The 13,798-nt window shown below is 41.4% G+C and overlaps 1 protein-coding gene across 1 annotated transcript; it reads right to left on the reverse strand.

The window, feature by feature from the left end:
- Positions 1-3,936: 3,936 nt before the first annotated feature.
- Positions 3,937-6,198, reverse strand: LOC133832962 (uncharacterized). The gene has a single exon (XM_062263233.1). It carries the CDS (start codon positions 6,196-6,198, stop codon positions 3,937-3,939), a length of 2,262 nt encoding a protein of 753 aa, XP_062119217.1.
- Positions 6,199-13,798: the final 7,600 nt, after the last annotated feature.

Genomic DNA, 13,798 nt, shown 5'->3' on the forward strand with positions numbered 1-13,798 from the left:
TTTTAACTAGTAATATAGTAAGATCATATATGACTTAGAGGGCACAAGTGAACTGAATGAAAGTTCTTTTGTAAAATATAGAAAATCAGCACACTTTGCTTCAAGCCAATTGGATGATAAAATCCTTCCAATTTTGTTATTTTATCGTATTTGAATTGATTTGGACACTTTTTCCTATGCACAACTCGAATCTAAGGGCCATTCATGAATGATGATGTTCCACCGCTTCACTTAGGAAGCAAGTAAGTATGTGACTTTTGAAAATTACTCTCTTGACTAGGGGAATTCTAATCTAGAAGATGCTACGAAATTTAAAAGTTGATTATAGTTTTTTTCTTCTTTTTGTCATTGGGTCTCTAACTTTATGCTTTTTAGTATATTGATTTCTTCTTTAGTATTTTCCTCAACATTCTTTAGTATATCAGTGTTTGGCACCTTATTTACTGCATCATGTAGTACATCACACTTTCAATAGCAACATTCTTCTTTATAGTCATGGCATAATGGTCCTTTTCTTTTGGCATTTAATTCTTTAATGTTTTGAAATTCTATTGATTCCTACCATACCATCAATTCTGTTGTCGTCCAGAAAAATGTTATTTGCACACGCATTGTGAAATTAAATATCCCTCCCTCTAAATCCACAAATTTCTAGGTGTCTTGTAAGATAACATAACAAGTTTCTAGAAAAAAGTTATTTTATTTATTTTTTTTTTTAAAAACGAAAAATAAAAGAATGATATGGCCTCCTTAAAACCTTTCAAAAGCAAAATTCAAAATAAAAAAACTCTGAAAATAAAAAAGAGTATCATACAAATATCATTGAATCTAGGCTTTTATTTTTTAAACTTTAAAAGATACAAAAAATAAGAGATATTTGTAGCATAAATAATTTAATTTAAATTTAAAAATAATAAAGTTAATAATTTATGTCAACTACCAGTAAAATGAATTATTTTGTACACAAAAATTTAATAATGTAGCCATTTTAAATCCTTCCCATGCAACTCAACTACAAACTCTCTCTTAAAGTTGAGACACTTATTTCGATCTCTCCTTTCTCTCCCTCACATTCTTCTTCCTCTTTTCTTATCATTTTACTAACCCAGAAAATCTCAAAAATAAAAATTATTTGGTTTTGTTAATTATAAATTCATCATCATTTATCTAAAGCCATTCAAGAAAAAAAAACACACATCTAAAGCCACACATTCAAAAATGCCAACCCAGGGCACTAAAGCCAAAGCTTAAAAAAAATATTCGTTCTTCTCCTTCCTCGGTTTTGTTCTTTCTTCTTACAAACTCATATTCAAACAAGATGTTAGTAAGAAGCTCTCTTTGAGACAGAGCAAATCTCCAAGGCAAATTGAATTGCTATTTCATTCCACATATATGAGTTTGTTTTTACAGAAAACAATTTATACTCAATAGCCAAATACAAGCTAACCGAAATTAGTTACATGACCTCATTCATTCTCAACGTTCCAGCATCATCACATAGTCCCTCATCCAGCGTGGCTTCACACGTTCCCTCTTGGTACACGCTTGGTTCTCCCCTGCTTTGCTGCTGGTTATTACTTCTGCGTTTGGGGTGTTGTTCTCCTCTTCACAGACCAAAGGCACCTCAACATCTTGGGCCGATTCTATCTCCCAGCTCCTCATCTGGTCCTGCATCATTTTGGGTTCTAAAGTTATTGGGCTAACCTCTTGGGTCTCACTAACACTACTCCCCTCCCCAAAATCAACCTTGTCCTCAAGGTTGGACAGCTTGTATATCTGAACAAGGGTGTCAAAATCCTCCCAAGTGGCGTCCTCAGGCGAGCTTATAGACCACTGAACCAGTACCTACCGAATAGGCATGTCGTTCCTCATGCGAATCCGAGTAGCTATGATGGCCAAGGGAACCATAACAGGTTTGTTTGCAATGCTTAACTCGGGCAGTGGATAACAGGTCGTTGACTTCATGCCATGGTATGGTTTCAGTAAAGAGACATGGAATGTGGGATGGATGTGACTCCCCTGTGGAAGCTTCAGTGTGTAAACAACTGGGCCAGCGTGAGCTATGACTTCAAAGGGGCCAAAATAACGACGACACCACTTGAAATTGAGGTGGTGAGCCACTGTCGTTTGCCTGTAAGGCTGGAGCTTGACAAGAACCAAGTCGCCGATCTTGAATTCGATATCTCTGCGCTTCTTATTTGCTTGCTGTCGCATCCGGTGTTGTGCCTGCTGTAAGTGATGCTTCAAGTGTTGCAGAATCTCATCACGTGTGAGTAAATCAACTTCCACTGCCTGAATCGAAGTGGTACCCCGAGTATACGCTGGTATGGAAGGAGGAGTGCGTCCATAAACTGCCTGGAAAGGGGTCATGCCAATAGCTGAGTGGTGGCTGGTGTTATAGTGGTATTCAGCCCATGACAAGAATTTACTCCATTGCTTTGGACGTTCGGCTATAAATGCGCGCAAATATTGCTCTAAATATCGATTAGTTACCTCGGTTTGACCATCCGTTTGAGGGTGGTAAGAAGTGCTCATCTTTAATGTTGTACCCATCAGTTCAAACAATTTCTTCCAAAAAGCACTAGTGAATATTGGGTCTCTGTCCGATATGATAGTTCGAGGCATGCCATGAAGGCGAATCACCATGTTAGAGAAAAGGTCAGCGACTTTAGTAGCTAAATAATGACTCGGAAGTGCTCCAAAGTGGGCATACTTTGTGAACCTATCCACTACCACCAAGATATTAGTCACTCCATGTGAATTAGGCAAGCCAACAATAAAATCCATAGCCAAGTCTTCCCAAACTCGCTCCGGAATTTGCAATGGCTGAAGCAATCCGTAGGGGGCCGTTGAGGAATATTTGATCGTTTGGCAAACCAAACATGCTAGCACGAATTGGCGCACATCCTTGCGCATACCCTGCCAAAAAAAATTTGTTCTCAGTCGGATAAATGAACGGTCAGCCCCTGCGTGTCCCCCTAAAGGAGAAGCATGAAACTCTTGAAGTAATTGTTGCGTTAAGTTGGAGTGTTGACTGACGAACAATTTCTGGTGATAATAAAGCAGCCCGTCTCTGACCGTGTACTGTGTATCATCCAATTTCCCTTGCTGTACTTTCTCATGTAAAAGCCGAAGGTCGGGGCAAGTAATGTTCTCTTGACGTAATTCCTCTAAAAAATCAAAACGCCCAGCACTAATGGCTAAGTGAAGGGATGAAAGCGATCCCTCATGCTGCCTGGAAAGAGCATCAGCCACCGAATTGTATTTTCCTGCTTTGTACTCGATAGAAAAGTGGAATCCCAGCAATTTCCTTATGAAGTGTTGCTGTTCCGGAGTTTGAATAACCTGTGTAAGTAGCTCACGAAGGCTCTTATGATCCATACGAATGACGAAATGCCTCCCCAACAAGTATTGGCGCCATTTCGAAACAGCTTCCACTATGGCTCTCATTTCTCGGATATATGCCGATGCACCAGCAAAGCGAGGACCCAACTTCTTGCTGAAATAAGCCAAAGGATGGCTGTCCTGCATAAGCACCCCGCCAATGCCCACATTTGATGCATCTGTCTCCAAAATAAAATCCTTCGAGAAATCTGACAGCTTAAGAACGGGTGTGTTAGACATCGCTTGCTTGAGTTGGTCAAATGTCGTGGCTGTTATGGTGGTCCAAGCAAAGTTGTCCCGCTTTAGTAACTCAGTAAGTGGTGCTGCAATCATGGCGTACTGAGCGACAAATCGCTGATAATACCCTGTAAGGCCTAGAAAACCTCTCAATTGTTTTAATGTTCGCGGTATCGGCCAATTTACCATGGCGGCTACCTTAGAAGGATCATCTTGTACCCCTTGGGAAGAAACTAAGTGACCCAAATACTCAATAGTTCGCTGAAAAAATTGGCACTTGCTAATCTTAGCAAAGAAATTGTGTTCCCGAAGCAGCTAGAGTACTTTCCTTAAGTGAATGACATGCTCCTCTTCATTGCTGCTATATATTAAAATGTCATCAAAGAAAACGATGACGAAGTGACGCAAAAATGGTCGAAAAACCTGATTCATAGCAGCCTGAAAAGTAGACGGGGCATCAGTAAGCCCAAACGGCATGACCACAAATTCATAGTGTCCCTCGTGAGTTCGGAAGGCTGTTTTGTGAACATCTCTTCTATCCATACGAATTTGATGATATCCCGCCCGCAAATCCAACTTAGAAAACACCTTTGCCTTGCCTAGTTCATCTAGCAACTCGTCGATAGTGGGAATAGGAAATCGATCCTTGACTGTAATCCCATTAAGAGCCCGATAGTCCACACAAAAGCGCCACGTTCCATCCTTTTTTTTAATAAGCAAAACCGGAGAAGAATATGGACTTGTGCTTGGTCGGATAAATCCCATTTCCATCATTTCTTTTACCAACTTTTCAATGACATCCTTCTGAAAGTAGGGGTACCGATAAGGCCTCACATTTACAGGAGGTGAACCTGGTTGCAAGAAGATTCGATGGTCCACATTTCGGTAAGGGGGCAGCTCCTTGGGCTCATTAAAAACATCTGCATATTGAGTAAGAATTCCCCTGCTATGAGCTCGAAGATTAGCTTCTAAATCAGGTAATGCAGCCACTGTGTTGCTTTGTACATCCATGACAGCTGACAAGCGGTACAGGGATTTCACTTCACCCTCTTGTAACAGAGTATTAAATTGAGTGTAAGAGAGCTGATGTGCCGAAACATCAGTAGACCCCTTCAATTTCACCACACTACCTTGCCACGAAAACTCCATAGTAAGTTCCTTATGGTCATGAACACACGGGCCTAAATTTTGTAACCATTGCATCCCGAGCACCACCTCTAGACCAGAAATCGGAAGCACATAGAGGTCAACAACAAACTTGTGTCCTTGTAAAACCAGTTCAACATCTTTGCAAATTTTTGAACACAAGAGGAAATTTCCATTACCCATATAGACTTTAAACCTCTTGGTCTCCTCGAAAGAAAGTTGCAGTTGATAAACCAAGGATTCCTGGATAAAGTTGTTGTTGCTCCCCGTGTCCACTAGCACCTCCAGAGACTCTTTTTCGTGTTTGGCCATAATACGAAAAATTCGAGGGTTCATCGAATTGGAAAGGGAGTTGAGACTCACTTCCTCCTCTGTGGTTTCGAACTCCAGTACCCCAGTTTCGGTCCCTGACTCAACATCTTCATCCCTTTGTACACACATAATCAACATCTTGTTTTTGCATTTATGACCATAATTGAATTTTTCATCACAGGTGTAACAAAGGCCTCTATCTCTACGGTCTTTCATTTCAGTAGAAGTCAGTTTCTTCACAGGAAGATGGGTGATACCTGACTGGGTTATAGTGGACTGGCTGGGAGGGACATTAGAATTCGGGCCATGTTTATAAGCAGTAAAGGATGATGGTGTAATAACCTGAGTCGGACTCGCTGTCCGCGGCGACCAACTTGAGCGGGTGAGTTCTTGTTTCTGCCGAGACACTAAATCCTCATTCCTGTCTTCAAACAAATGTGCCTTGGCAATAGCATCAGCCAAATCCATGGGTTTAGCCAGCAAAAATTCCCTTCGAATTTCCAATTTGAGTCCCCAAATAAAAAAATTCAAGAACATCGATTCCGCCACACCGGTAATGCGAGGCATGAGGGATTCGAATTCTGCACGATACTGAGATACACGACCCGTCTGAGTGAGCTTCGAAATTCTTCCCAGTGGATCATCATAGATTGATGTCCCAAAACGTTGTTGCAACGCCATAAGAAAAGAGTCCCAATCGGTAATGGAGCCTCCTTTTTCCATCCATTGAAACCAAGTAGATGGAGCTCCATCCAAGTGAAAGGCGATGACAGCAAGTCGCATAGCTGGATCAACTCTATGTAGATCAAAAAATTTGTTAATCTTGTAAATCCAGTCATCAACGTTCAAACCATCAAAACGTGGAACCTTAACTCGCAAAGTCTTGAGAATCAAATTCAAGTCACGGAAATCGGTCTCCGCATCAGTTCTCCATCCCTTCTCTCGAACCTGCTCACGGATAGCACTGGTCTCACCACCCGTGCTCAGAGACGGTGGCGGCGATACCTGGGCCAAACGTTCATCCAGCAAGGATTTGAGATGCTCCAGTTGGGACTCCGCACGCTGCTCCCATTTGAGGTCCAATGCCTGCAAAAGTGTCGCAATCTCTTCGTTCTTCATGATGAAGGAGGAAGAAATCGATGAAAGCACCAATGTTAGTAAGAAGCTCTCTTTGAGACAGAGCAAATCTCCAAGGCAAATTGAATTGCTATTTCATTCCACATATATGAGTTTGTTTTTACAGAAAACAATTTATACTCAATAGCCAAATACAAGCTAACCGAAATTAGTTACATGACCTCATTCATTCTCAACGTTCCAGCATCATCACATAGTCCCTCATCCAGCGTGGCTTCACACGTTCCCTCTTGGTACACGCTTGGTTCTCCCCTGCTTTGCTGCTGGTTATTACTTCTGCGTTTGGGGTGTTGTTCTCCTCTTCACAGACCAAGGGCACCTTACATCTTGGGCCGATTCTATCTCCCAGCTCCTCACCTGGTCCTGCATCATTTTGGGTTCTAAAGTTATAGGGCCAACCTCTTGGGTCTCACTAACACAAGATTACAAAATCCATATTACAAACCCAGATTACACCTAGAAACTCATAATCAACATCCTGGAAATAAAAAATCCATATTAAAGCAAAAATTACAAAATAACTAATCACAAAATAAAAACTCCAAAAAGCAAAAATCACAAAATTCATATGACAAACCTAGATCCACTCGTCAAGCTCGGCTGCTCAAAGAACCACCCATGATGAGCTCGACCTCAGACCCACCAACGATTAGAAGTGACAGAAGATGAGCGTGATTTTGACCAAAGGTTGAGTGGCAAGAGTTGAAGCTGATCAGAGAGAGGGGGTCGGAGATTGGTTGTCGCGATCGGAGAGAGGGGAAGTTTTTGGGCTTGAAGCTTGAACCTTTTGGTTGATTTGTAGAAGATAGGGGGTTGGGCATTGCGTAGAGGAAGAAGACAAAGAAAAGAGGGGTTTGGGAACGTGTAAGGAAAAAAATATTAATAATTAAAATGATGTTTTTCATTTAATTATTTTTTAAATTAATTCTTATAATTAAAATAATATTTAATTTTTTTTTTAATTATGAAGTAGACAAATAATAGTGTGACACTTGTTAGTTTAATGAGCCTAATCAGCAATTAATGGAATTGATAGCGATGAATGCAACAAAATTGTAACCAAATAAAAAATTGGGTATATAAGTATATAAAACAAAGGTGTATTTGTGTCCATAGCAATAAAATGATTTGGAATGAGTAATTTGACTTTTTATGCTTAATAGTATGGTGTAATACAAAATAATGCTAGGCATTTTTAACATTACAAAATAATGCCAATTCATTTTTGGATACCCAAAATACCTCTAAAAACAACTATCTCCTCTCTTCCCTCCTCCTCTGTTCCTTCCTCCTCTCTTCCTTCTTCTTGTTTCTTCCTCACTCTCACTCACCTCACCTCACCTCACACCACCACTAAGAGCACCACGGTAGAACCCCATCGAGCAAGGGACCGCCACTAAGAAAGCCATTTGTAGAGGGGGATCAAGACCAAAGTAAGGGTTGAGAAATCTTGGAGAAAAATTTAATGGGTAAGCAATTTTTTCTTAAATACTTGGATTAGTGATGTTTCCTTTAAAATTTTTGAGCATTTTGAATAGATCTGAGCAATATTTGTACATTTTTTTGGGTTTTTTCTGGTTTTTTGTCGATCTGCGTTTTCTGGGAATTTTCTGGGTTTGTGTTGTGCTCGATGGGTGCTCGATGCCTACTCGATGCAGGCTCGATGGCACATCAATTTTAGGGTTGCATGTTCTGCTCGATGGGTACTTGATACCTACTCGATGGTAATGTGCATTCTCACTATTTCATGCATGCTCGATGGATGCTCGATGCCTGATCCATGTAGGCTCGATGGCACATCAATTTTGGGGTTGCATGTTCTGCTCGATGGGTACTCGATGGTAATGTGCATTATCGCTATTTCATGCATGCTCGATAGATGCTCGATGCCTTCTCGATGCAAGCTCGATGGCACATCATTTTTTACGTTGCATGTTGTACTCGATGGTTACTCGATACCTACTCAATGGGTACTCGATGGTAATGTGCATTATCACCATTTCATTCATGCTCGATGGATGTTCGATGCCTGCTCGATGCAAGCTCGATGGCACATCGTTTTTTACGTTGCATGTTGTGCTCGATGGTTACTCGATACCTACTCGATGGTAATGTGCATTATCACCATTTCATTCATGCTCGATGGATGTTCGATGCCTGCTCGATGCAAGCTCGATGGCACATCATTTTTTATGTTGCATGTTGTGCTCGATGGTTACTCGATACCTACTCGATGCAAGCTCGATGGTAATGTGCATTCTCACTATTTCGTGCATGCTCGATGCAGGCTCGATAGTCATGTTTTTCAGCATCGTTAAAATACCATTTCCTACCATCTGTTTTTCAGCTAACTGTATTTGTGTTTTTTTATTTCAGGTTCTACTGTTTACGTATTTGTTTCTTACAACGGTGTTTGGGAAATGCATGGTAGGAAATGGTATTTTAAGGATGTTGAAGGTGAAGTGATACCAGTAGAGAATGATGTCACTTACTTGCAACTACTTGACATACTGCACGAGACATTTCAGGTGGATAGAGAGGTGTATGAATTGAAACTCGAGGTGCCATACGTATGCGGCGAGAAACCTTCTGCACCGGTTCAATTGAAGAATGATCGTCAAGTTAGTGTATTCTTAGGAATAAGCTTGAAAGAACGGGTAGTCTTATGTGTGACTCTAGTTAAGAAGAATGTCATATCAGATCCTTCTCCTAGTGTGAACAAAAAAGACACGACCAATGTCGATCCATCTCCTACAAGTAGCAGTTACAAGCATCTTAGCGAGGTCGGCACTTTTGTTCCAGTTACTGATTCGATGGCTACTATTCAACTTGATATACCACAAGGAGGTCCCACAGGTGTGCTTGAGGCATATGAGTACGATCCCTATGTGAATGATGATCCAGTTGGTAATTGCTTTGAAGATAATGATGATGGTTTCGAGGATGACTCGTATTATAGTGCAAATGTTTCAAATGAGGAGTTAGACATTTCCCAAGCCCAACAAGTAGAAGAAAAGTCAGGACTGCCTCTTGCACAGGCACACCTCCCAACTTAAGGACGCCGAGCACCTGCTCGAAGCAGTAATCAACCTGCTAGGACAAAAGATAACACTGGGTGGAGGGATACAATTGTATCAAGAGAAGATCACACCAGATGGAGTGCCCCAATGTTTACAAAAGAAGATATTGAGGCATCTGCTAAAACCCATTCCTCATCATCTGGTGGACCAATGGGAGAAATATATGTTGGGAAGACTTTTGAGGACAAGATTGATTTAAAAACCAAAGCTGCTCTATTTGCAATGAAGAATAACTTTGAGTATATGGTGAAAAATTCTGGTACTGACGTGTGGTATATCACATGCAAAGATCCTGACTGTTGTTGGAGACTGAGAGGGAAAAAACAACCAATGTCCCCCATGTTTGAGATCACGGTATACAAGAGCGTACACACATGCTCACTAGAAGTGCGACAAAAAGGTCATCGTCAAGTTGCACCGTGGGTCGTTGGACACCTCATAAAGAACAAATACGCAGTTGATGGGACCAGTTACATGGCAAACAACATAAAGGAGGATATGAAGAAAAAATTTGGTATTGATATGAGTTATGAAAAGGCATGGAGATGTAGTGAGAAGGCACTTACATATGTTAGGGGGGACATATGAGGATTCGTATTGCAAGTTGCCATCCTACTGGCACATGTTGCAGCAAAAGAATCTAGGTACAATTACTGATTTTGTCACTGAAGATGGTCGTTTCCTATATTGCTTCTTTGCCCTTGGAGTTTGTAGGAGAGGATTCAGATTTTGTCGTCCTGTGATATGTGTGAATGGCACGCTCTTGAAGAATAAGTACGGTGGCCACATGCTATGTGCCATTGCTTTGGATACGAATAGTCATTTATATCCAATTGCATTCGGGTTGGTGGATAGTGAGAACCACAACTCGTGGAAATATTTCATGACGAAGTTGAAGGAAGCCATTGGGGACGTTGATGACTTGGCTTTCGTGTCCGATAGGCATGGGAGTATTATTCATGCTCTAGAGGTTGTCTTTCCTGATGCCTGCCACGGCGCATGCTACCCTCACATCAGTATGAATGTCAAAGCCAAGTTCAAGACTGATCACTGTCACAGTGAGATGTGGGCAGCAGCCTATGCATGGAAGAAGACCGAATTTCTAAAGCATTTTGAAAATATTAAGCGAATGGATCCTCCTATAGCTGCCTATTTGGAGGGAATTGGTTTCGATAAGTGGTCTCGTCCTTTCTTTCTTGGAAAACGATACAATATAATGACAAGTAACTACGCTGAAAGCTTCAACAACAAGACCAAGGATGCAAGAACCTTTCCAGTTACAATTTTTTTAGAATTCATTCGGTTCACACTATAGTCTTGGTTTTCTGAACGACGTAGTGTGACAGAGAAGACTACCACCAAATTATCCACCCTGATGGAGGCAGATGTATCGAACAATGCTGACAAAGGAAGGTTCATGAATGTCTATGCCCTTGGTCAATTCGAGTTTCATGTAACTGGTGCAGACATCGATGCTGAGGTGAATTTGACGAAATCATGCTCATGTGGGGTATTCCAGCTCATAGGCACACCTTGTCCCCATGCAGCTGCAACAGCTATAGAGCGTGGAGTGAACCTTTACTCTTTGTGTTCACCGTTTTACACCATTGAGTCATGGAGGAATTCATACAAAGAAACCATTTACCCAACTGGGAACGAGGATGACTGGATACTTCTAGATGACATTAAGAATATGGTAGTTGGTGTACCCATAGAGAAACAACAAGTTGGTCGGCCAAAAAAGCCAAAGCTAGGAAGACCAATGACAAACCATTGGCCATCTGGCGGCGAAAAACCAGTTACAATGCGTAAGTGCAGTAGATGTGGTGGTCGTGGCCACAAAAAGTCCTCATGCAATGCTTGGCTTTGAGTTTATTTTTTGTTGTATTTTATTTAAACTTGAAGTTGAAGGTTATTTTTCGTTTTCTTTTTTTATTGCCGTTAATGAATTTTGGTCGTTAATTGTCGTTAATAAAAAGATGCTCGACTCAAAAAAATTTCTTAATAATCTAGATTTTAAGCAAATATATATAACAAGAGAATGTTCAATGTCTAACATTCTGATACCATAAGTCAACTGTCCATTTGTTTCTGAACAACTCCATGTTGTCATCACAAATCGTGTCAAGTGGTAGCCTACCCAATAAGTGTTCGATGTGCTTGATGGCGTACACACCACAATCTCCATTGTAACCAAAACATAAATTGCATTGGTAACAAAATCAACATAGAATTTAATTTAAAAAACTTGAATAAAACTAGACTTTTGTTTACCTGACTTTGGTTTGGGGTACTGAATCAACTGGCATGCGGTGCACATTGAACTCTTTGCATCTTTTAGCTCCATGTGGAATTGTCAACCGAGGGTCGTCCTTGAAAAGTTGTGACTGCAATAACAACGATGGGAACAAAGTAGACCATGACTTCATAAACGATTGCAGTTGTTTATCACTTATCACGGTCACGTCCGAATCATAAACATTCAGAGTCCAAGTAGAAATGGAGGCTTCAACTACAAACCAATGCGCTTGAAGGTAGTTCTGGCACCAATATACAGTGTCTACTCCCTTCCACAATGCCAGAAATTGATTGTCAATTCCCGTAATCATTGATATCACATCTGAATCCCACAAAAACCTTTTCTTATCCGCTTCCTTGGCATTCTGATATGCATCATAACAGGCTGGTACCACTTGTGAGAACATAATATTCATCACAACAACATCTTGCCGATATGCTCTGGGATAAAACTGTCGACGCCTACGTAGCATAAGCTTGGCCGCATCAATATGCTGCAAAAATGATAGGAAAGCAATTAATCAGCCTATCGAAACCCCTATAAACCCCCATTGAACCACTATCGAACCCCATGAAACCCCCATCGAACCCCAATCGAACCCATGAACCTAAACCACCTGCCTATCGAACCTCATCGAACCATAATCGAACCCCATGAACCCAAACCATCTGCCTATCGAACCCCCTATAAACCCCGATCGAACAACTATTGAAACCCCTATCGAACCACTATCGAATCCCTATCGAACCCCATCAAACCCCAATCGAACCCAAACCATCTGCCTATCGAACCCCCATTGAACCACTATCGAAACCCCTATCGAACCACTATTGAACCCCTATCGAACCCCCTATAAACCTCGATCGAACCACTATTGAAACCCCTATCGAACCACTATTGAATCCCTATCGAACCCCATCGAACCCAAACCATCTGCCTATCGAACCCCCATCGAACCACTATCGAAACCCCTATCGAACCCCATTGAACCCATGAACCCAAACCACCTACCTATCGAAACCCCTATTGAACCCACTGTTTATACCAGATAACAAATATTAATAAAATTAATAAAATTACTTACCCCATCATCGATCCAAAACTGTGGTGTCTTCATCGTCAGAAACCAACTTGGACCATACACACCAGTTTGGACATCCCTCTTCGTCTTGTTCGGAATATCTCCAAGCAGCCACTTGCCGACCGTCCTGTACTGTGTAGCAAGTGGCTTCTTTAGAGGGTCGAGGACTAATGGCACGTCATCAATCGCATCCAAACGAGTTTTCTTTCTGGTTGGGTTGGTGTAGTCTTCAAATTTATTAGGTTTGCATCTTTTCCTCTTGGCCAATTCAAACTCTACACCAGCAACATCCCCAGGTTCTATAATAGCAACACCTGGGGTCTCATGATTTTTTGTGAGTACTATCGGGGGAGGAGTGCCTATGTCATGTGAGACAAAATCATCTGGGAGATCAAGTGAGTCAGAATCAGAATCATTTGGAAGATCTTGTACGAATGTCAAGATCTTATTGACAGCATCCATGATGACCGCCTGGTTCTTTAGGATGGTATCCTGACGACTCTCGACTCACTCCAACCTCTCCAACACCTCTCGTAAATCAGGTTGATCAAGACTGGGGTGTACCGATGGGGCTGGGGCCAATGGGGACTGGAGTATCCTCATCATCAGGGCCATCAACAAAAATATTGGCTACCTTCGCAACCTCAGCAGCTATCTCCGCCACCTTCTCAAAATCAGTGGGAGTTTCTACCTCTTCTTCTTGGCCCAACTCGGGATACAAGGGAGCATCACCCTCCATCAAAGCGCTATAATAATTTATCTCCGAAGGCTGGGGCTTCAACATGGACAACACAATCAACTGCATCAAATACAAAGCATTAAGTTAGTTTGAAACCACCAAAGAATACTCTATTTTGACATAATATTAGCAAAACTTACACTCGTCTTCTTGAACATCGGTGCAAGGTCGGCCTTTGAAATAGGACGCTCCTTATTGCTCGACCAACTCAGCATCCTCGGAAACTGGTTTCCATGGTTAATACCATACTCTCGTGCAAACTGCTAGATGGCTTCGTATGCCCAATACTGCAATGCAGGGACATAACCATACAAACTGTATTTTGCTTCTTTCTGTTTCCCCTTAACTTCCTTCTTCTTCTCATAGTTCATCTTCTGATGATG

Source organism: Humulus lupulus, chromosome 1, assembly GCF_963169125.1.
Source record: "Humulus lupulus chromosome 1, drHumLupu1.1, whole genome shotgun sequence".
NCBI classification, from domain to species: Eukaryota; Viridiplantae; Streptophyta; class Magnoliopsida; order Rosales; family Cannabaceae; genus Humulus; species Humulus lupulus.

Bases quoted from the DNA above. Each gene is read 5' to 3' on its own strand.
- LOC133832962 (XM_062263233.1), bottom strand. From the start codon at position 6,198: ATGAAGAACGAAGAGATTGCGACACTTTTGCAGGCATTGGACCTCAAA.